The sequence below is a fragment of the Pan paniscus genome, chromosome 2 (assembly GCF_029289425.2).
Source record: "Pan paniscus chromosome 2, NHGRI_mPanPan1-v2.0_pri, whole genome shotgun sequence".
NCBI classification, from domain to species: Eukaryota; Metazoa; Chordata; class Mammalia; order Primates; family Hominidae; genus Pan; species Pan paniscus.
This window is the reverse complement of record NC_085926.1, coordinates 50,757,037-50,781,867: the sequence shown is the minus strand read 5'-3', so window position 1 is coordinate 50,781,867 and position 24,831 is coordinate 50,757,037. Positions and strand designations below refer to the sequence as shown.

Sequence of the window (24,831 nt, the reverse complement as noted above, 5' to 3'; positions counted from 1 at the left end):
GCAGAACAATGAAACTAGACTTCTACCTCTCACTCTATACAAAAATCAACTGAAAGTAAATCAAAAACCTAAATGTAAAACCCAAAACTATAAAACTACTATAAGTAAACAGGAGAAATGCTTCAGGACATTGGTCTACACAAAGATTTTATAAATAAGACCTCAAAGCAACACAAGCAAAAATAAACAAACTGGATTATATAAAATGAAAAAGCTCTGCACAGCAAAGGAAATAATAAAGTGAAAAGACAACCTACAGAATGCGAGAAAATATTCTGAAACCACTCATCTGACAGGAGACTTAATAACCAAAATATACAAGAAACTCAAACATCTCAAAAGCAAAATAAAAAAAAAAAATCCAATTACAAAATGGGCAAATGAGCTCCTGCAAGGACACAGGCTTGACCTAATATCTGATCTGCTTCCCCCAGGACACTGTTCTTTCTGAGAGATGGCACTAATAAGACCATATCTGCCATTGCAGGTGGGATGAACTCATTTCATTTGTAGGTGGCCTTTCTCATTCTCTTGTCATTGTCATGAACTGGGGTATCCCTAGCAGGAAAACTGAGTATTATGCACATAACTCTGCAGATCATGGGCAGTGCTTGGTCAAGTTCCTTCTATGGCACTGTGGTTAAAAGACTACAGACCATTCCATAGCGAGACCTGGTTTTTCTCTACATTTTGCTCTTTTTCTCTGTGAAGTATGACTCTTGCCTCAAGATCTGGTTGCCTGGCATGGTTTTTCCAGCATTGTTAACTAAATCTCTTGATATATTTCCCTCCTCGCATGTAACAGATTCCACCTGTGATCAATACTTTCTACCTAACAGCTATCGCTTAACTGCCGTATATTTTTGCATGTATTTATACTGTGGTCAGAATACAAAATGAGCTATTCTTTCTCTGTTCTTCATTACAAGAAGAGTTACATATGTGTTACAGTTTTTTGTATTCTTTGCCTAATTCTCTGACTGCTGTGCCCCATAATTTTCATAAATTTCTCTATCTGTAATTCGTCATTAGATTTGAAAATACGATTAATGTTCATATTAAAGGTTGAAACAATTAAAATTGAAAATGGGCAAATAATCTGAACAAACATTCTCAAAAAAGACATATAAATGGCCAATAAATGTATGAAAAAATGCTCAACATCATTAATCATCACAGAATTGCAAACAAAACCAACAATGAGGTATCATCTCACCCCCAGTTAAAATGGCTATCATCAAAAAGACAAAAATAACAAATGCTGGCAAGGATGCAGAGAAAACAGAACCCTTATATGCTGTGCTGGAGATGTAAACTAGTATACCACTATGGAGAACAGTACGGAGGTGCCTCAAAAATACTACAAGTGGCTCTTCCAGAACACAGAAGCAGAGAAGCCTCTGCAGTGCTGACATTTAGCTGGAAAGGTGCTGCGCCTTGGGTCTCATCTGCTGTCCGGGACAACAGAGAGGACAAGATGACCAACCAGACACAGCTGAACCACCAGTGCAGTCAGAGCCTTGCAGGGCACAAAGCAAGGCAGACCCACCCCTTCCAATGCCCTGCCCTTGCACCAACGCTGCCACAGGAGTGAAACTAGGCCTAGAGAAGAGCAGACTCTCCCACTTTCTGAGTGACTACCCCACAACACACAGGCCTGCGCCTGACAGCGCCCCACCTCCATCCTCACACCACCACCAGCACAACCATTTGCACAGTCACCAGCAGAAACACCCAACCTCCCCCCAGCCATACCGCCTCTTCCACTGTGGTGAATGCCTGCACAAAGGCAAGAACCTCGGCATTCACTAGCACCCTGATGCAGCAGTGTGCACTCTGCCATGTTGTCACTGCTGCTGCTGGCAGCACATGCAAACAAACATGGATCCTGCTGCCACCACACTACAAAATGCACTCCAATTGGAGTGTAAGTGACCTGTGGTCCAGGAGCACCTCAGCCCCCACCCCCACCAGCACAGTGGATTCCTAACCTCAAGGAGTCAGAGAGCAAAGTCAGGACACAACAAAAGTCACCCAGAGTTACAGCATGCAGCCCAGAAGTTGTGAGTGAGCATTAGCCCCCTAAAATCTTCTGCAAACTAAGCCAGTCGGCTGAATTCACCTTATACCGCAATCAAAACCCTCAAGGTCATCAACTAGGATAAAAGTAAAAAAAAAAAATCTAAAGGTCAGCAACTTCAAAGACTGAAGAAACATCAGCCCACAAAGATAAAAAGAATCAGTGCAATAACTCTGACAACTCAAAAAGTCAGAGTGCCTTCTTTCATATAAACAACCACACCGGCTGGACGCGGTGGCTCACGCCTGTAATCCCAACACTTTGGGAGGCCAAGGTGGGCAAATCACCTGAAGTTGGGAGTTCGAGACCAGCCTGACCAACATGGAGAAACACCGTCTCTACTAAAAATACAAAATTAGCCGAGCGTGGTGACGCATGCCTATAATCCCAGCTACTAGGGAGGCTGAGGCAGGAGAATAGCTTGAACCCGGGAGGCAGAGGTTGCAGTGAGCCAAGATTGCACCATTGCACCCCAGCCTGGGCAAGAAGAGCAAAACTCCATCTCAAAAAAAAAAAACAAAAAAAAAATGGCTGGGCATGGTGGCTCACGCCTGTAATCCCAGCACTTTGGGAGGCCGAGGGGGGTGGATCACGAGGTCAGGAGATCCAGACCATGGTGAAACCCCGTCTCTACTAAAAATACAAAAAAAAATTAGCTGGGCATGGTGGTGGGCGCCTATAGTCCCAGCTACTCGGGAGGCTGAGGCAGGAGAATGGCGTGAACCCGGGAGGCGGAGCTTGCAGTTAGCCAAAATCACACCACTGCACTCCAGCCTGGGGGACAGAGCCAGACTCTGTCTCAAAAAAAAAAAAAATTAACCACACCACCTCTCCAGAAAGGGTTCCCAATGGGGCTGAGATGGCTAAAATGACAGAAATATAATTCAGAACATGGTTAGGGAGGAAGATCATTGAGATAACAGAGTATGTCGAAACCCAACCCAAGGAAGCTAAGTATCACAATAAAATGATACAAGAGCTGAAAGTCAAAATAGCCAGTATAGAAAAGAATGTAACTGACCTGACAGAGCTGCAAAACACACTACAAGAATTTGATAATGCAGTCACAAGTATCAACAGCAGAACAGACCAAGGTGAGGAAAGAATCTCAGAGCTTGAGGACTGGGCTTCTGAAATAAAACAGTCAGAAAATAACAGAGAAAAAGAATGAAAAGGAACAAAATCTCCAAGAAATATGGGCTTATGTAAACAGACCAAATCCAGAGGCCAAGGCAGGCAGATCACGAGGTCAAGAGATCAAGGCCATCCTTGCCAACATGGTGAAACCCCATCTCTACCAAAAATACAAAAATTAGCTGGGTGTGGTGGCATGCACCTGTAGTCCCAGCTACTCAGGAGGCTGAGACAGGAGAATCACTTGAACCCGGGAGGCAGAGGTTGCAGTTAGCTGAGATCATGCCACGGCACTCCAGCCTGGCAACAGAGCAAGACTCCATCTCAAAAAAATAAAAAAGAGACAAAATCTATAACTCATTGGTGTCCCTGAAAGAGACAGGGAGTGTGTAAGAAACTTGAAAAACATATTTCAGGATATGAACAATGAGAGCTTCCTCCAACCTCGACAGGCCAACATTTAAATGCAGGAAATGCAGAGAACCCCAGTAACATACTTCACAAGAAGATCATCTCCAAGATATATAATCATCAGATTCTCCAAAGTCAAAATGAAAGAAAAAATGTTAAAGGTAGCTAGAATGAAAGATCAGGTAACCTACAAAGGCAAACCCATCAGACTAACAGTGGACCTCTCAGGAGAAACCCAAGCCAGAAGAGATTGGGGGCCAATATTCCATATTCTTTAAAAAAAAGAGAGAGATTCAAACCCAGAATTCATAGCTGGCCAAACTGAGCTTCACAAGCCAACAAGAAATAAGATCCTTTTCAGACAATCAAACACTGAGGAAATTCGTTACCCTCAGACCCGCCTTATAAGAGCTCCTGAAGGAAGCACTAAATATGGAAAGGAAAGACCACTACCAGCCACCACAAACACAAACTTAAGCACACAGACCAGTAACACTATAAAGCAACCACACAAACATGTCTCCATATTAACTAGCTAACACCATGATGACAGGATCAAATCTACACATATCAATAATAACCCTGAATGTAAACAGGATAAATGCCCCAATTAAAAGGTGCAGAGTAGCAAGCTAGACAAAGAACCAAGACCCATTAATATGCTGTCTTCGAGAGATCCATGTCACATGCAAAAACACCCACAGACTTGAAATAAAGGGATGGAGAAAAATCTACCAAGCAAGACAAAACAGAAAAAAGCAGGGGTTGCAATCCTAATTTCAGACAAAACAGACTTTAAACCAACGAAGATCAAAAAAGACAAATTAGGGCATTACATAATGGTAAAGGATTCAATTCAACAAGAAGACTTAACTATCCTAAATACATATGCACCTAACACAGGAGCACCCAGATTCATAAAGCAAGTTCTTAGAGACCTACAAAGAGACACAGACTCCCACACAACAATAGTGGGAAACTTCAACATGCCACTGACAGTATTCAATAGATCATCAAGGCAGAAATTAACAAAGGTATTCAGTACTTGAACTCAGCACTGGATAAAATGGATCTGATAGAAATTTCCAGAACTCTCCACCCAAAAGCAACAAAACATACATTCTTCTCATTGCCACATCACACACATTCTAAAATTGACCACATACTCGGACACAAAACACTCCTCAGCAAATGCAAAAGAAGTGAAATCATAGCAACCACTCTGTCAGACCACAGCACAATCAAATTAAAAATCAACACTAGGAAATTCACTCAAAACCATACGATTACACATAAGTTAAATAAACTGCTCCCAAATGACTTCTGGGTAAATAATGAAACCAAGGCAAAAATCAACAAGTTCTTTGAAACTAATGAGAACAAAAATATAATATACCCAAAATCTCTGGGACACAGCTAAGGCAGTGTTAAAAGGAAAATATATAGCACTAAATGCCTACACCAAAAAGAAAGATCTGTCTCAATCTAACATCACAACTAAAAGAATTAGGGAGCTAAGAGTAAATCAAGCCCAAAGCTAGTAGAAGACAAGAAATAACCTAAATCAGAGGTGCACAGAAGGAGAGGAAAACATGAAAAACCATTCAAAAGATCATTGAAGGCAGGGGTTGAATTTTTGAAAAGAAAATTAATAAAATAGGCCAGGCAAGGTGGCTCACACCTGTAATCCCAGCACTTTGGGAGGCTGAGGCAGGTGGATCACGTGAGATCAGGAGTTCGAGACCAGCCTGACCAACAAGGCGAAATCCCGTCTCTACTAAAAAATACAAAAATTAGCTGGGTGTGGTGGCACATGCCTGTAATCCCACCTACGGGAGGCTGAGGCAGGAGAATCACTTGAAGCCAGGACGTAGAGGTTGCAGTGAGCTGAAATCATGCCACTACACTCCAGCCTGGGCAACAAGAGCAAAACTCTGCCTCAAAAAAAAAAAAAAAAAAAGAAAAAGAAAAAGAAAATTAATAAAACAGATAGATGGCTAGCTAGACTAATAAAGAAGAAAAAAGTGAATATCCAAATAAACACAATTAGAAACAGCAAAGGGGATATTACCACTGACCCCCAAAAAATTCAAATAACCATCAGAGACTATTATGAACACCTCTATACATATAAACCAAAAAATCTGGAAGAAACATTTACATTCCTGGACACATACCCCCTCCCAAGACTGAACCAGGAAGAAACTGAATATGTGAACAGACCAATAATGAGCTCTGAAACTGAATTTTAATAAACTTCCAACCAACCAAAAGAGGCCAAGGACCAGACAAATTCACAGCCAAATTCTAACAGATGTACAAAGAAGAGCTGGTACCGTTCTTACTGAAACAATTCTAAAAAACTAAGGAGGAGGGACCTCTCCTTGACTCATTCTATGAGGCCAGCATCATCCTGATATCAAAACCTGGCAGAGAACAGGCCAATATCCTCGATGAACATCAATGCAAAAATCCTCAATGAAATATTCGCAAACCAAATCCAGCAGCACATCAAAAAGCTTATCCACTATGACCAACTAGGCTTTATCCCTGGAATGCAAGATTGCTCTAACGTATGCAAATCAATAAACGTGATTCATCACATAAACAGAGCTAGAAACAAAAACCACATGATCATCTCAACAGATGCAGAAAAGGCTTTTGGTAAAATTCAACACCATTTATGTTAAAAACTCTCAATAAGCTTGGTGAAATAGTAACAGATATCTATGACAAACCCACAGCCAACGTCATAACCAATCTATAAAGCTGGAAGCATTCCCCTTGAAAACCGGCACAAGACAGAGGTGCTCTCTCTCACCACTCCTAGTCAACATAGTATTGGAAGTCCTTTCCAGAACAATTAGGCAAGAGAAAGAAATAAACAGCATCCAAATAGGAAGAGAGGAAGTCAAACCACCCATTTGTAGATGACAGGTCCTATACCTACAAAACCCCAGTGTCAGCCCCAAAGCTCCTTAAGCTGGAAAACAACTTCAGCAAAGTCTCAGAATACAAAATCTACGTGCAAAAATCACTAGAGTTCCTATACACCAACAATAGCCAACTTGAGAGCCAAATCAGAACAGAATCTCATTCACTGCCATAAAAAGAATGAAATACCTAGAAATATAGCTAACCAGAGAAGTGAAAGATGTCTACAAAAGGAACTACAAAACATTGCTCAAAAAAAAAAAAAAAAAATTCAGAGATGACACAAACAAATGGAAAAATATTTCATGCTAACAGAGAAGAATCCATATCATTAAAATGGTCATACTGCCCAAAGCAATTTACAGACTCAATGCTATTCCTATCAAACTACAATGACATTCTTCACAGAACTAGAAAAATCTATTTTAAAATTCACATGGAACAAAAAAAAATCCCAAATAGCCAAGGAACAAAAAAATACCCCGAATAGCCAAGGCAATCCTAAGCAAAAAGAACAAAGCTGGAGGCATCATGCTACCCAACTTCAAACTATACCACAGGGCCACAGAAACTAAAACAACATGGTACTAGTACAAAAAACAAACACAGAGACCAATGGAAAACAACAGAGCACCCAGAAACAAGGCCACACACTTACTACCATCTGATCGTCAACAAACCTGACAAAAACAAGCATTGAAGAAGACTCCCTATTCAATAAATGGTGCTGGGATAACTGGCTAACCATATGCAGAAGATTGAAACTGGACCCCTTCCTTACACCATGCACAAAAATCAACTCAAGACAGATTAAACATTTGGCCAAGTGCAGTGGCTCACACCTGTAATTCCAGCACTTTGGGAGGCCGAGGCGGGTGGATCACCTGAGGTCAGGAGTTCCAGACCAACCTGGCCAACATGGTAAAACCCCATTTCAACATGGTGAAACTAAAAATACAAAAATTAGCCAGACATGGTAGCATGCACCTGTAGTCCCTGCTACTTGGGAGGCTGAGGCAGGAGAATCACTTGAACCCGGGAGGCAGAGGTTGCAGTGAGCCGAGATGGCACCACTGCACTCAATCCTGGGCGACAGAGCAAGACTCCATCTCAAAAAAAAAAAAAAAAAGATAGATTTAACACTTAAATGTAAACCCCAAAACTGTAATAGATCACCTAGGCCAATACCATTCGGAACATAGGAACAGGCAAAGATTTCATGACAAAGGCACCAAAAGCAATCACAACAAAGGCAAACATTGACAAATGGGATCTTATTAAACTTAGGAGCTTCTGCATAACAAAAGAAAGTATCAACAGAGTAAACAACCTACAGAATGGGAGAAAAATTTTGCAATCTATCCATCTGACAAAGGTCTAATATCGTCTACAAGGAACTTAAACAAATTTATAACAACAACAACAAAAAACATTAAAAAGTGGGCAAAGGACATGAACAGATGCTTCTCAAAAAAAGACATTCATGTGGCCAAGAAGCATATGAAAAAAAGTATCATTGATCACTAGAAAAATGCAAATCAAAATCACAATGAGATACCATCTCACACCAGTCAGAATGGAAGATCATCGCCCAGGCACACAGTCATCAGGTTATCTAAAGTCAAGACGAAGGAAAGAATCTTAAGAGCTGTGAGGCAAAAGCATCAAGTAACCTATAAAGGAAAATTTATCAGATTAAAAGCAAATTTCTCAGCAGAAACCCGATAAACTTGAAGGGATTGAGGTCCTATCTTTAGTCTCCTTAAACAAAACAATTATCAGTCATGAATTTTGTATCTAGCAAAACTAAGCTTCGTAAATGAAGGAAAGATAGTCTTTTTCAGACAAACAAATGCTGAAAGAATCTGCCACTACCAAGCCAGCACTAAAATAACTGCCAAAAAAACAAAGCTCTAAATATTGAAACAAAAACCTCAAAATACACCAAAATAGAACCTCCTTAAAGGATAAATGTCACAGGACCTGTAAAACAATAGCAAATGAGAAAAAAACAAACAAGGTATTCAGGCAAAAACCACAATGATGAACAGAATAGTACCTCACGTCTCAATACTAACACTGAATGTATGGCCTAAATGCTCCACTTAAAAGATACAGAATGGCAGAATAGATAAGAATTCACAAACCATGTATCTGTTGTCTTCAAGAGACTCACCTAACATATAAGGACTCATATAAACTTAAGGTAAAAAGGTGGAAAAAGATATTCCATGCAAATGAACACCAAAAGCAAGCAGGAGGAGCTATTCTTACATCAGATGAAACAAACTTTAAAGCAAAAGCAGTTAAAAAAACACAAAGAGGGATATTATACAATGATGAAAGGACTAGGCCACGCATGGTGGCTCATGCCTGTAATCTCAACAGTTTGGGAAGCCGAGGTGGGCAGATACTTGTGGCCAGGAGTTCCAGACCGGTCTGGTCAATATGGCGAAACCCCATCTCTACTAAAAATACAAAAATTAGCCGGGCATGCTGGTGCATGACTATCAGTCCCAGCTACTCAGGAGGCTGAGACACAAGAATCGCTTGAACCCAGAAGGCACAGGTCACACCACTGATGACACCAAGATCACACCACTGCATTCCAACCTGGATGACAGACAGAGACTGTCTTAAAAACAAACAAACAAACAAAAAAGATTTAAAAACTAGTCCAACAGGAAAATATCAGAATCCTAGATATATATGCACCTAACACTGGAGCTCCCAAATTTATAAAACAGTTACTACTAGACCTAAGAAATGTGATGGATGGCAACACAATAATGGTGGCGGACTTCAATAATCCACTGACAGCACTGGACAGGTTATTAAGACAGAAAGACCACAAGTAAACAATGGACTTAAACTATACCCTAGAACAAATGGACTTAACAGATATTTACAGAACATTCTACCCAACAACTGCAGAATATACATTGTAATCATCAGTACATGGAACATTCTCCAAGATAGATCATATTACAGGCCACAAAACAACTCTCTATAAATTTAAGAAAACCAAAATTACATCAAGTACTCTCTCAGATCACAGTGGAATAAAATTGGAAATTAACTCCAAAAGGAACCCTCAAAACCATGAAAATACATGGAAACTAACCTGCTGCTGAATGATCATTGGGTCAACAATGAAATCAAGATGGAAATTAAAAGTTATTTGAACTGCATAATAGTGACACAACCTATCAAAACCTCTGGGATGCAGCAAGAGGTGCTAAGAGAAAAGTTCTTAGCATTAAACACCTACATCAAAAAGTCTAAAAGAGAAAAAAGAAGACAGTCTAAGGTCACACCTCAAGGAACTAGAGAAACAAAAACAAACTAAACCCAAACCCAGCAGAAGAAAAGAAATAACAAAGATCAGAGCAGAACTAAATGAAATGGAAGCAAACAAACAAAAAAGAAACAATACAAAAGATAAATGAAACAAAAACCTCGTTCTTTGAAAAGATAATAAAGGGGGGTGGCCAAAAAAGGAAGGGGACGGGGCGGGCACGCGCCCTCGCAGCCACTCGCCTCCCTCCCTGCACGTATATCCACACACCCACCCCCCTCCCCTGCCTCCCTCCCTGCGCTCTGCCCACCCTGCTACCCTCCTTGCCCTCAGGCACTCAGAAGGAAGTCCAGAGACATGGGAGCGGTGGCCACATAGCACTGTGGCCAGCAGCCGAGGCCAGGTCTGAGGAGCAGCCCTGAGGACAGACATTGGGCAGGAGTGAGGGGCCGGCCTGGCTGGAGGTTGTGACTCTGGCTACAGTCCCCCCACTGCAGGGAAGGACTGCCAAGGCATTGATCTAGGCGGTGGAGGTGGCCGGCCCAGATAAGATGCACCAAGTCCCTTGTAGTTCTCTTCAGAAGAAAAATCACTAGTGGTCTGCTCTTGCCATAATACCAAACCTTTTTGACTTATGCTTTGGTGCTGCAACAATGGAAGAATTCAGTTTCCAGGAATATCTTTTTTTCATTTGAGTGATTCTTAGGGATGGAAAAATATTTTAGTCTTAATAATTACCTTGTTTTAAAGCTATTTTCTTTACAGTCTGAACTGCTTAATAAATTGAGTCATTTACCAATGAGGCACACAGCCACTTCTTGTCAGGAGCTGGTTGAAAACCGTGCTGTGCCTGTAGCAGGAATGGCACAAGATGATAGCCGTCATGGGCAAGTGCCATCCAGCTTTCATCATGGTGCCACAAGGAACTTGACCTGTCCACCAAAGTGTAACAAAGGGAACCAGGAAGTCCTTATTCTGTGTTTGTGGACACCAAGATGAGCAAACTACATCTCCATGAAACAGAAGAACAGCCACATTTCAGGGAGACAGGAGCAGAGTCTGATGTGCATGCTATTAAGGAAGACCAGGAGAATTCTGATGACACAGAAGAGGAGGAGGAAGAAGAGGAAGAAGTCTTTTACAAAAGGGAGCAGATCATAGTGGAGGTAAACCTTAATAATCAAACATTAAATGTACCTAAAGGGGAAAAGGGTACCTCTTCTCAATCCAAAGAGACTCCTGTTCTTAAACAATGAGGAGGAAGAGAGTGAGGAAGGGGCCACAGATAACAGCAATGACTATGGAGAGAATGATAAGCAGAAGAAAAAGGAGAAGATAGCAGAGAAAGTCAGCGTTACAGAAAGAAGAACGAGGAGAGCTGCCTCTGTTGCTGCAGCTACCACTTCCCCTACTCCCAGAACTACAAGAGGTTGCAGGAAGAGTGCAGAGCCACCTAAGCGTAAGAAGCGGGCCACAAAGGAGCCTGAAGCACCAGTGCAGAAAGCTAAGTGTGACCTGTGAGAAGTGCCCCAGGGTTGTTTTTTGTTTTTGAGACAGTTTTACTCTTGTTGCCCAGGCTGGAGTGCAATGGCACAATCTCGGCTCACCACAACCTCCATCTCCCGGGTTCAAGCGATTCTCCTGCCTCAGCCTCCCAAGTAGCTGGGATTACAGGCATGCATCACCACGCCCAGCTAATTTTGTATTTTTAGTAGAGACGGGGTTTCTACATGTTGATCAGGCTGGTCTCGAACTCCTGACCTCAGGTGATCAGCCCGCCTCAGCCTCCCAAAGTGCTGGGATTACAGGCGTGTGCCCCAGGGTATTTAATGCTCACTGGTGTCTGGAGAAGCAAATGAACATTACTCATAGGCACATGCAGATTTGTGATAAATGTGGCAATAAGTTTGTCCTGGAAAGTGAGCTATACCTTCACCGGCAAACAGACTGTGAAAAAAACATTTAGTTTGTTGCCTGTAATAAATCATTCAAGAAACTGGATCCTTCATGAACATATCAAGATCGTCCATGGATATGCAGAAAAGAAATTTTCCTGTGAAATTTGTGAGAAAAAATTCTATGCCATGGCTCATGTGCGAAAACACATGGTTGCACACATGAAAGACATGCCATTTACATGTGAAACCTGTGGAAAATCATTCAAATGCAGTATGTCACTCATGGGGCACTCCCTGCAGCATTCTGGAGAGAAGTCCTTCAGATGCGAGACCTGTGACGAAAGGTTTCAGTACAATTACCAGCTACACACCCACATGAGCATCCACATTGGGCACAAACAGTTCATGTGCCAGTGGTGTGGCAAGGATTTCAACACGAAGCAGTATTTTCACGAACACATGAAAACAAACACTGGAGAGAAACCCTTTATCTGTGAAATCTGTGGCAAAAGATTTCATAAATCATAAAGGCCAGAGTAAGGACAACTTTAAATCATAAAGGCCAGAGTGAGGACAACTTTCTGCGGCAGTTGGCAGAGAAGAACAGTTCAGCACAGCATCATTAACATCCATCTCCTTAAGTGTGTTCTCCAGGAGATAAGTTCCCATGTGTTAGTGTGCAAAGAAAGAAATGGTGGACGTTTCTTTAGTTCTCAGACTCTCCTTGGCCTCCACTAAGAGTTCTGTGGTTGTCACTGAAACAACAGATCTAAGGAAATAAACAAGAAGATTACCTTGAGCTCACAGAGGGACTGTCATCTAAACCAAGGGAAACACCAAACTAAAGCCCAATATGCTTGCATTTTCTGGTGACTTTTGTAAGTTTCAAATACTCAGACTTCTGGAATTTTATAATTTCATATCAGCTGATTAAAGAAAAAAAGAAAAGATGAATAACACTGATAGACCATTAGAAAGATTAACCAAGAAGAGAGAAAATCCAAATAAGCTCAATTAGAAACAAAACGAGAGATATTACAAGCAATACCAAAGAAATACAAAAGATCATTCAAGGCTACTATGAACATCTTTATGGGCACAAACTAGAAAACCTAGAGATGGACAAATTTCTGGAAATACACGACACCCTTAGATTAAACCAGGAAGATACAGAAACTCTGAACAGACAAATAACAAGCAGTGAGACAAAAATGGTAATTAAAAAAAAAAAATGCCAACAAAAAACGTCCAGGACCAGAAGGATTCACAGCTGAATTCTATCAGCCATTCAAAGAACTGGTAAAAATCCTATTGAAACTATTCCAAAAGATAGAGAAAGAGGGACTCCCTAAATCATTCTATAAAGCCAGTATCACCTTAATATCAAAACCAGGATAGGACATAACAAAAAAAGAAAACTACACACCAATATCCTTGATGAACATAGATGTAAAAATCCTCAACAAAACACTAGCTAACTGAATCCAACAGCATATTAAAAGATAATCCACCATGATGAAGTGGGTTTCATACCAGGAACACAGAGATGGTTTAACATAGGCAAGTCAATAAACATGATATACTACATAAACAGAATTTAAAACAAAAATCACATGATCATCTCAATAGATGCATAAAAAGGATTTGACAAAATCCAGCATCCTTTATGATTAAAACCCTCAGCAAAATTGGCATAGAAGGGACATACCTTAATAAAAGCCATCTATGACAAACCCACAGCCAACATTATATTGAATGAGGAAAAGACAAAAGCATTCCACCTGAGAACTGGAACAAGACATGGATGCCCACTTTTACCACTTCTCTTCAACATAGTACTGGAAGTCCTAGCCAGAGCAATCAGACAAGAGAAAGAAATAAAGGACATTCGAATTGGTAGAGGCAGTCAAATGATCACTGCTCACCAATGACATGATCATACACCTAAAAAACCCTAAAGACCCACCCAAAAAGCTCCTAGAACTGAAAAATAAACTCAGAAAAGTTTCAGAACACAATCTTTTTTTTGAGATGGAGTTTTGCTCTTGTCGCTCAGGCTGGAGTGCAATGGCACAATCTCAGCTCACTGCAACCTCTGCCTCCCAGAGATGGAGTTTTGCTCTTGTCGCTCAGGCTGGAGTGCAATGGCACAATCTCAGCTCACTGCAACCTCTGCCTCCCAGGTTCAAGCAATTCTCCTGGCTCAGCCTCCCAAGTAGCTGGGATTACAGGCGTGCACCACCACCCCCAGCTAATTTTTGTATTTTTAGTAGAGACAGCGTTTCGCCATGTTAGCCAGGGTAGTCTCAAACTCCTGACCTCAGGTGATCTGCCCGCCTTGGCTTCCCAAAGTGCTGGGATTATAGGTGTGAGCCACCGTGCCTGGCCACAGGATGCAAAATTGATGTGCACAAATTTGTAGCACTGCTACACACCAACAGCCACCAGGCTAAGAATCAAATCAAGAACTCAACCCCTTTTACACTAGCTGCAAATAAAATAAAATAAAATACTTAGGAATATACCTAATCAAGGAAGTGAAAGACCTCTACAAGGAAAACTATAAAACACTGCTGAAAGAAAACATAGATGACACAAACAAATGGAAACACATCCCATGCACATGAATGGGTAGAATCAATATTGTGAAAATGAACACACTGCCAAAAGCAGTCTACAAATTTAATACTATTCCCATCAAAATATCACCATCATTCTTCACAGAACTAGAAAAAACAAATCTACAATTCATATGGAACCAAAAAAGAGCCCACATAGCCAAAGCAAGACTAAGCAAAAAGAACAAATCTGCAAGCATCACATTACCCTACTTCAAACCATACTATAAGGCTATAGTCACCAAAACAGCATGGTACTAGTATAAAAATAGGCACATAGACAAATGGAACAGAATAGAGAATCCAGAAATAAACCCAAATACTTATAGCCAAATGATGTTTGACAAAGCAAACAAAAACATAAAGTGGGGAAAGGACACACCCTATTCAACAAATGGTGCTGGGATAATTGGCAAGTCACATGTAGAAGAATGAAACTGAATCCCCATCTCTCACCTTATACAAAAATCAACTCAAGGATGGGTGCAGTGGCTCATGCCTGTAATCCCAGCACTTTGGGAGGCTGAGGCGGGAGGATCACTTGAGGTCAGGAGTTCGAGATCAACCTGGCCAACGTGGTGAAACCCCACCTCTACTAAAAATACAAAAATTAGCCAGGCGTGGTGGCAGTCACCTGTAATCTCAGCTACTCGGGAGGTCGAGACAGGAAAATCACTTAAACTTGGGAGGCGGAGGTTGCGGTGAGCCCAGATCATGCCACTGCACCCCAGCCTGGAAAACAGAGCGAGACTCCATCTCAAAAAAAAAAAAAAAATCAACTCAAGATGGATCAAAGACTTAAATCTAAGACCTGAAACCATAAAAATTCTACAAGGTAACATCAGAAAACCCCTTCTAGACACTGGCTTAGGCAAAGACTTCATAACCAAAAACACAAAAGCAAATGAAACAAAAACAAAGATAAATGGATGGGACTTACTTAAACTAAAAAGCTTCTGCACAGCAGAAGAAATAATCAGCAGAGTAAACAGATAATCCACAAAGTGGGAGAAAATCTTCACAAACTATGCATCTAACGAAGGACTAATATCCAGAATCTACAAGGAAGTGAAACAAATCAAGAAGAGAAAAACAAATAATCACATCAAAAAATGGGCTAAGGACATGAATACACAATTCTCAAGAATTGTCCATTGAGAATCTTCTCAAGGAGATAGACAAATGGCCAATGAACACATGAAAAAATGCTAAACATCATTAATCATCTAAGAAATGCAAATTAAAACCACAATGAGATGCCACCTTACTCTTGCAAGAATGATCATAATTTAAAAATTAAAAAAAAGATATTGGCACGGATGTGGTGAAAAGAGAACACTTTTATACTGCTGATGAGAACGTAAACTGGTACAACCACTATGAAAAACAGTGTGGAGATTCCTTAAAGAACAAAAAGTAGATCTACCATTCAATCCAGCAATCCCACTACTGGATATCTACCCAGAGGAAAAGAAGTCATCATACAAAAAAGACGCGTGCACACGCATGTTTATAGCAGCACAATTCGCAACTGCAAAAATATGGAACTAGCCCAAATGCCCATCAGTCAATGAGTGCATAAAGAAAACGTGTGGTGGTACAGACACACACACACACACACACACACACAAATATACACACACCATGGACTACTCAGCCATGAGCCAAAAAAAAAAAAAAAAAAAAATCATGGCATTCACAGCAACCTGGATGGAACTGGAGACCATTATTCTAAGTGAAGTAACTCAGGAATGAAAAACCAAACATCATATGTTCTCACTTATAAGTGGGAGCTAAGCTATGAGGATGCAAAGGCGTAAGCATGATACAACGGACTTTGGGGACTCGGTGGGGGGAAGGGTGGGAGGTGGGTGAGGGATAAAAGGCTACACATTGGGTACAGTGTACACTGCTCGGGTGATGGGTGCACCAAAATCTCAGAAATCACCACTAAAGAACTTACTCATGTAACCAAACACCACTTGTTCCCAAAAACCCTATTGAAATAAAAAAACTTAATTTTGAAAAGAATTTTTTTTAAAAAGCTACACACACACACACACACACACACACACACACACACACTCAAAAAATAACAGGTACTGGTGAGACTGCTGAGACAAAAGAATGCTTAAACACTGTAGGCAGGAGTGTAAATTAGTTCAACCATTGTGAAAAACAGTATGGCAATTCCTAAAGACCTAAAAACAGAACTGCCATTCGACCCATCAATCCCAATATTGCATATATACCCAAAGGAATATAAATCATTCTATCATAAAGACATATGCATGTGTATGTTCACTGCAGCACTATTCACAATAGCAAAGACATGGAATCAATCTAAATGCCCATCAATTGTAGACTACAGAAAATGTGGAACATATACACCATGGAATACTATACAGCCATAAAAAAGAACAAGATCCTGTCCTTTGCAGGAACATAGATGGAGCTGGAGGCTATTATCCTTAGCAAACTAACATGGGAACAGAAAACCAAATACCACATATTCTCACTTACAACCGGGAACTAAAAGATGAGAATACATGGACACACAGAGGGCAACAACAGACACTGGGGCCTACCAGAGAATGGAAGGTAGGAAGAGGCAGAGGATCAGGAAAAATAACTAATGGATACTAGGCTTAATACCTGGGTGACAAGATAATCTGTACAACAAACCCCTGTGACATGAGTTTACCAATATAACAAATGTGTACACGTACCCCTGAACCTAAAACAAAACTTAAAATAAATAAATATTTCAAATTAAAAAAAATACTACAAATAGAACTACTATATAGCTGAGTGTGCTAGATCATGCCTCTAATTTCAGCATTTTGGAAGGCTGAGGTGGGCAGATCACTTGAGCCCAGGAGCTCAAGACCAGCCTGCCTGGGCAACATGGCAAAACCCCATCTCTACCAAAAAATACAAAACTTAGCCAGGCCTGGTGATGTTGTGCACCTGTAGTCCCAGCCACTCAGGAGGCTGAGGTGGGATCACCTGAGCCCAAGGAGGTCGAGGCTACAGTAAGCTGTGATGGCACCACTGCACTCCAGCCTGCTGACAGAATGAGACCCTGTCTCCAAAAAAAAAAAAAAAAAAAAAAAAAAGAACTACTATATGATCTAGCAATCCCACCCCAGTGGGATTTTTTTTTTTTGGTCTCAAGATCTCTTTGTGGAGCCACTGGGATTTTATCCAATGGAACAGAAGTCATTATATTGAAGAGACATCAGCACTTCCATGTTTATTGCAGCACTATTCACAACAGCCAAGATATGGAATCAACCTAAGTGTCCAATAACAGATGGATTAAGAAAATATGTTGTATATACACAATGGAATACTATTCTGCCATAAAAAATACTGAAGTCCTGCCATTCATGGTAATGTGAATGGAACTAGAGGACATTATGTTAAGTGAAATAAGCCAAAAAGAGAAAGTTAAACACCTCATATTCTTATTCATACATGGAAGCTAACAAAAAAAACCTGAATGAAGGATACTGGAGGGGAAGGGGAAGGGAGGATTTGAAGAGATTTGTCAAAGGATACAAAATTACAACTAGATAAAAAGAATCAGTTCTAATGTTCTATCCCACATAAGATGACTATAATTAATAATAATATATAGTTTCAAAAAGCTAGAAGGAAAATATTGAACTTTCTCAACCAAAACAAATGATGTTTGGGATAATGGATATTCTAGTTACCCTGATCTGATCACTATATATTATATGCACCAAAACATCACTATGTACCCATGAATACAATTATTATTTGTCAATTAAAAAATAAAAATTTTAAACAGAGCCTGGCACCTCCCCTCACTCTTGCTTTCTCTCTCGCCATGTGATCTCTGCACGTACAGGCTTCTCTTTGACTTTTGCCATGAGTGGAAGCTTCCTAAGGCCCTCACCAGAAGCAGAAGTTGGTGTCATGCTTCTTGTACAGCCTACAGAACCATGAGGCAAATAAATCCCTTTTCTTTATAAATTATACAGCCTCAGGTACTCCTTTATAGCAAAACATAAACAGAGTAAGACAGTAGGTATTCTTGTCTCACTTTTAGATCTCAGTGAAAACTCTTTCAATATTTTATGACCGAATGTGATGTTTGCTGCAGGTATTTTAGTAGCTATCATTTATTAGATAAAGAAAATTACCTTCTATTCTTAGTTCCCTTAGAGTTGTTGTCATAAAAGGGTGCTAATTTATACTTCTGTTTTAAGAAAATTTAAAACGGGTGTAGCTCCCTTTTCAGAGAAGTGTACTCCTAAATATATATGATTCCTGGATCATGGTAGGTTACATGTCCTCCCATACCCCTCTTAACAGTAACCCAACTAGATTAGAGCTCCACTCTCATATACATTGGCTCTATACCCACACTGCAACAGTTCTACTTCATTATACCATCTGAGATGGCTTGTAGCCGTACTGAACTGCTAGTCCAGGCTGCCCAAGTTATTTGGCATGGCATCAATTTTGCTTTTGTTAATACTCTGATTTTGTGTAATTTTCCCTATTTTTCCCATAAATCTTATTGATTTAATTACAGATTCTGAAGAACATGATCCATCTCAAGAATGTGTAAATGTTACAGTAGAAATACCCATATATGCCACAGAAGAGGACAGTAGTCAAGTCAAACTACATTTAAACATATTTAGGCCAGGCGCAGTGGCTCACGCCTGTAATCCCAGCACTTTGGGAGGTTGATGTGGGCGGATCAGCTGAGGTCAGGAGTTCAAGACCAGCCTGGCCAACATGGTGAAATCCTATCTCTACTAAAACTACAAAAATTAGCTGGGCGTGGTGGTGGGCGCCTGTAATCCCAGCTACTAGGGAGGCTGAGGCAGGGGAATTACTTGAACCTGGGAGGCAGAGGTTGCAGTGAGCTGAGATCGCACCACTGCGCTCCAGCCTAGGCAACAAGAGCAAGGCTCCCTCTCAAAAAAAAATAAATAAATAAAAATTTTAAAAAATTTGAGGATCTGTTCTAATTAGGACTAAAGATGCCCAGCCAATCAGACAGAAACATACAAATAAATGGACTATAACGTAGTTCTATTCAAAGGCAGCTAAGCATGGGTAGATTACCTATTCATAAAAAATAAGTAAGAGGGCACAAAATATAGTTAGATACAATGAATAAGATCTAGTATTTGATAGCACAATAGGGTGACTACAGTCAGCAATAATTTATTGCACATTTTTTAATAACTGAGGGAGTACAATTGGAACCTTTGCAACACAAAAAAAGGTAAATGCTTGAGATGATACTACATTTACCATGTGATTATTACACATTGTATATCTGTACCAAAGTATCTCAAGTACCCCATAAATATATGTAAAAAATGTGTTCTGACAGCCAGAAATTAATTATCTAATTGTTGCTAATATATTAGAATCAAAAAAGCTCATACCTTTATGCTGAACATAGATCAGGAAGAATTTTATATAACACTATTTCATCATGTGACTAATTATGGCTCCAGAATTATTGCTTATAATCTTATTAGCACAAAATAAATGTATATAATACTGCCAAAAATGATCACAATTTATGTGCTTTGTAGGTCCATACTCACCTTCACATTTTTCAAGAATCTGGACTGTTTCTCCTATTTCTAAGACCAACCCTTGAGGGACAGATCCTCGAAAGCTGCATATCACTAGAAAAGCAAGGATAAACACACCAATTAGCATTTTTAAACACTGAGACATGGTCAGAGTCACTGAATTAAGCACTAAATTTTCTTAAATGTATACCTTCCCTTCTTTACTAATTCCTCTTTCTAAAGTGTAAGCCCCTTTCCATTTAATCCACATTTAGAAAAATAATATTAGCAGTTTGGGACAATAAAATACATTGTGGGAAAATTGCTATCCATGAGTGGTGGGTGCATGCGTGCTTGTAGAAAAACATTTCTATTAACAGAGTCTCTGTCCCTTGGATATCCTGTGTTCAAGTGTACTTTTTGAGCAAGTTTGTTATCAATTACTTAAGAAAAAAATAATATTAGGAGCTTCTTATCTACCACAAGCAAACAAATAGATATTTTTTAAAAGAATCATCAAATAAATTTGATTATGCTTTGAAAAGCAGAATTCTCATGATAAAAATGAACAGAAACTAATGAAATAGAAAGCAAATGCACAACAGAAAAAATCTACAGATAACAATCAAAATCCCGTAACTTTTTTAAGGAAGTTGACAAACTGATTCCAAAATTCATATAAGAATACAAAGAATAAAGAAAAGCCCCATCTTACCTCAAAGTAATAAAAGCTATATATGACAAACCCACAGTCAAATCACACTGAATGGGGAAAAGTTGAAAGCATTCCCCTTGAGAACTGGAACAAGATAAGGATGCCCATTTTCACCACTTCTCTTTGACATAGTACTAGAAGTCCTAACCAGCAATCAGGCAAGAGAAAGAAATAAAGGGCATCCAGATTGGAAAAGAAGATGACAAACTGTCACTATTCATCAATGATATAATCATATACCTAGAAAACCCGTCATACAAAAGATTCCTAGATCTAACAAACAAATTCAGTAAAGTAAGGTCTCAGGAACAAAATCAATGTACACAAATCAGTAGCACTGCCATACACCAAAAATCAAGCTGAGAATCAAATCAAGAACTCAATCCCTTTTACAACAGCTGCAAAAAATAAAAATAAAATACCTAGGAATATACTTAACCAAGGAAATTAAAGATCTCTACAAGAAAAACTACAAAGCACTGCTAAAAAAAAGTCACAGATGACACAAACAAATGGACACATATGCCATGCTCACAGATAACAAGAATCAATATTGTAAAAATGACTGTACTGCCAAAAGCAATCTACAGATTCGATGCAATTCCCATCAAAATGTCATCATCATTTTTCCCAAGAACTAGAAAAAACAATCCTAAAATTCACATGGAACCAAAAGAGAGCCTGAACAGCCAAAGCAATATTAAGTATCACATTATGGGACTTTGAATTATACTACAGGGCTATAGTTACCAAAACAGCATGATACTGGAATAAAAATAAGCAGTTAGACCAATGGAAAAAAATACAGAACCCAGAAATAAAGCCAAATGGTATTCAACAAAGCATACAAAAACATAAGCTGGGAAAAAAAAACACTGATATGGTTTGGCTCTGTGTCCCCACCCAGATCTCATCTTGAATTGTACTTCCATAATTCCCACGTGTTGTGGGAGGGACCTGGTGGGAGATAACTGAATCATGGGGGCAGTGTTCCCCACACTGCTCTCATGGTATTGAAAAAGTCTCACGAGATCTGATGGTTTGATAAGGGGAAACCTGTTTCGCTTGGCTCACATTCTCTCTTCTCTTGTCTGCTGCCATGTGAGAAGTGCCTTTTATCTTCCACTATGATTGTGAGGCCTTCCCAGTCACATGGAACTGTAAGTCCAATAAACCTCTTTCTTTTGTAAATTGCCCAGTCTTGGGTATGTCTTTATCAGCAGCATAAAAATGGATTAATACAGACACCTTATTCAATAAATGGTGCTGGGAAAACTGACAAGCCACATGTAGAAGAATGAAACTGGGTCCCCATCTATCACTATACAAAAAACAACTCAAGATGGATAAAACACTTAAATCCAAGACTTGAAACCATAAAAATTCTGCAAGATAACATCGAAAAAACCTCTCCTGAACATTGGCTTAAGCAAAGAATTCCTGAGTAAGACCCAAAGGCAAATGCAACAAAAACAAAAATAAATGAATGGAACCTAATTAAACTAAAAAGCTTCTGCACAGCAAAAGAAATAATCAACAGAGTAAACAGACAACCCACAAAGAAAATATCTGCAAACTATGCAGCTGACAAAAAACTAGTATCCAGAATCTACAAGGAACTCAAATCAGCAAGAAAAAAAATCACATAAAAAACTGGAAAAAGGACATGAATAGGCAATTCTCAAAAGAAGATACACAAACAGCCAACAAACACATGAAAAAAAATGCTCAATATCATTAATCCTCTGGGAAATGCAAATTAAAACCACAATAAGACACCACCTTCTGCAAGAATGGTCATAATTTAAAAATCAAAAAACAATAGATGTTGGCATGGAAGTAGTGAAAAGGGAACACTTTTACACTGCTGGTGGGAGTGTAAATTAGTACAACGGCTACAGAAAACAGTATGGAGATTCCTTAAAGAATTAAAAATAGATCTGCCATTCGATCCAGCAATCCCACTACTGGGTATCCACTCAAAGGAAAAGAAGTCATTATATGAAAAAGACACATCCACATGCATATTTATAGCAGCACAATTCACACAATTGCAAAGACATGGAACCAACCTAAATGCGCACTGACCAACAAGTGGATAAAGAAAATGTGGTAAATATACACCATGGAATACCACTTAGCTATAAAAAGGAACAAAATAATGTGTTTTGCAGCAACTTGGATGGAGCTGGAAGCCATTATTCTAAGTGAAGAAACTCAAGAATGGGAAAGCAAATACCATATGTTCTCATCTATAAGTAGGAGCTACGCTATGAGGACACAAAGACATACAGAGTAATAGACTCTGTGGACTTGCTGGAGGGAGGTTGGAAGCGGTTGAGAAATAAAAGACTACATATTGGATACAGTGTACACTGCTCGGGTAACAGGTGCACTAAAATCTCACATTTCATCACTAAAGAACTCATCCATGCAACCAAAACCTACCTGTACTCTCAAAACTATTGAAAAAAATAAGAAGAAACGCCCTGTCAATCTTGAAGAACTTCCACTACCGTAAATCAAGCCTTATAATCTAAAAATTGGTTCTTTGAAAACACTAACATTGACAGACATCTAGAAAAACTAATTAGGAAAAAAGAAAAGAAACAAATTATCAGTATCAGCAATCAAAACATTAAAATCATCATAAAAGGATATTATACAAAAAAACTTATACCAACTAATTTGAAATTTTACATGGGAGACGAATTTACAGAAAGGCAAAATCTACAAAAACTGGCAGAGAAGTTAAAAATTTAAATAGTCCTATATTTATTAAAGAAAAGTTAATCTGTAATTAAAAACTTCCCACAAATGAAATGCCAGGTCCTGATGACTTTATCAGTGAATCTGTCGAAACATCTGAAAAAAATAACACCAATCATAAATAATCTCTTCCAAAGAGGGAATTCATTTTGAACTCAGCATGACAGCAAAGCCTGAGGACATGAGACTAAATGAAAATTACAGGCTAATCTTTCTCATTAATATAAATAAAAACATTTTTTAAAAAACAAAGCAAATCAAATCCAACTATGCATAAAAAGGATGATGTATCATGACCAACTGGGGATTATTCTAGGAATGCAAGATTGGTTTAATATTAGAAAATTAATGAAGGAAAAAAATCATATGATCACCTCTATATATGAAAAAATTGATAAAATTCAAAGTCCACTCATGACAAAAATTCTTAAGAAAATAAGACTAGAAGGGGACTTCCTTAATCTGATAAAGGGCATCTATGATGTGTCTATAGCAAACATCACACACATTGGTGATATACAAAACATTTTATCACTAAGGTTAGGAACAAGACGAGGACGGCCACTGTTACCATTTCTATTCAACACTGTATGCAGGACCAGTCGATGCAAATAAGGCAATTAAAGGTGTAATAATTGGAAATGAGGAAATAAAATTGTCTTTATCAGCAGGTCTGACTGTGTATGTAAAAAAAATCCAAAAGAATATAGACATAAACTATTACAACAAATACATGATTGTAGCAAGGTCACTAGATACAAGGTGAATATTTTTAAGTCTATATATCAATAAACAATTAGAAAATTAAATGTTTTGAAAATACACCATTTATAACAACATCAAAAAATGCCATGTAACTGGAAATAAATCTAATGAGACATGTAGAAGAACTCTACACAAGAAGCTATAAAATATTAGAGACATTAAAAGCCTAATATAAGCATATATCATATTAATGGATTAGAAAACTCAATAGTGTAAAAATATATATTCTCCCTAAATTGATCATTACATTCTCTGCAATCCCAATCAAAATTCTAATAAACTTTTTTGTAGAAATCAATAAACTGATTCTGAAATGTGTATAAAATGCAAAGGATGAAGGAGGTGAACATATACTGATATCAAGCCTCTCAGTTGTAAAGAAAACAAGCTGTGAAAAAATGTATATACCATGAGTCTATTTGCATGTGTATATATGCATATATTTATATTTGATCTCTGCTGAAGACATCCAAACTGCTATTGGTAATCTGTATACTCTGGGAATATTTGGCTATATTTGCAAGTACTTGTAGCATTATAAATCTGTAAATGTTTTAAATCCTCAATGGAAGATAAATTCTGAACAAAAACTTTTCAAATTTTTAAAAATTTTAAAAAGCAGTTCTACCAAGC

General features: G+C 38.9%; 1 protein-coding gene and 1 pseudogene across 9 annotated transcripts in view; one reads left to right on the top strand and one right to left on the bottom strand.

Moving 5' to 3' along the window:
• Positions 1 to 24,831, bottom strand: part of DOCK3 (dedicator of cytokinesis 3) — a 711,442-nt gene that overhangs the window by 587,250 nt on the left and 99,361 nt on the right. For all 9 annotated transcript variants that reach the window (XM_057301776.2, XM_055109993.3, XM_034956564.4 and 6 more), the window contains exon 2: positions 19,980 to 20,063. In XM_057301776.2, coding sequence (XP_057157759.1) covers positions 19,980 to 20,063 — 84 coding nt within the window. The remainder of the gene's footprint in view (positions 1 to 19,979; positions 20,064 to 24,831) is intronic.
• Positions 1,255 to 18,833, top strand: LOC103786143 (zinc finger protein 652-like; annotated as a pseudogene).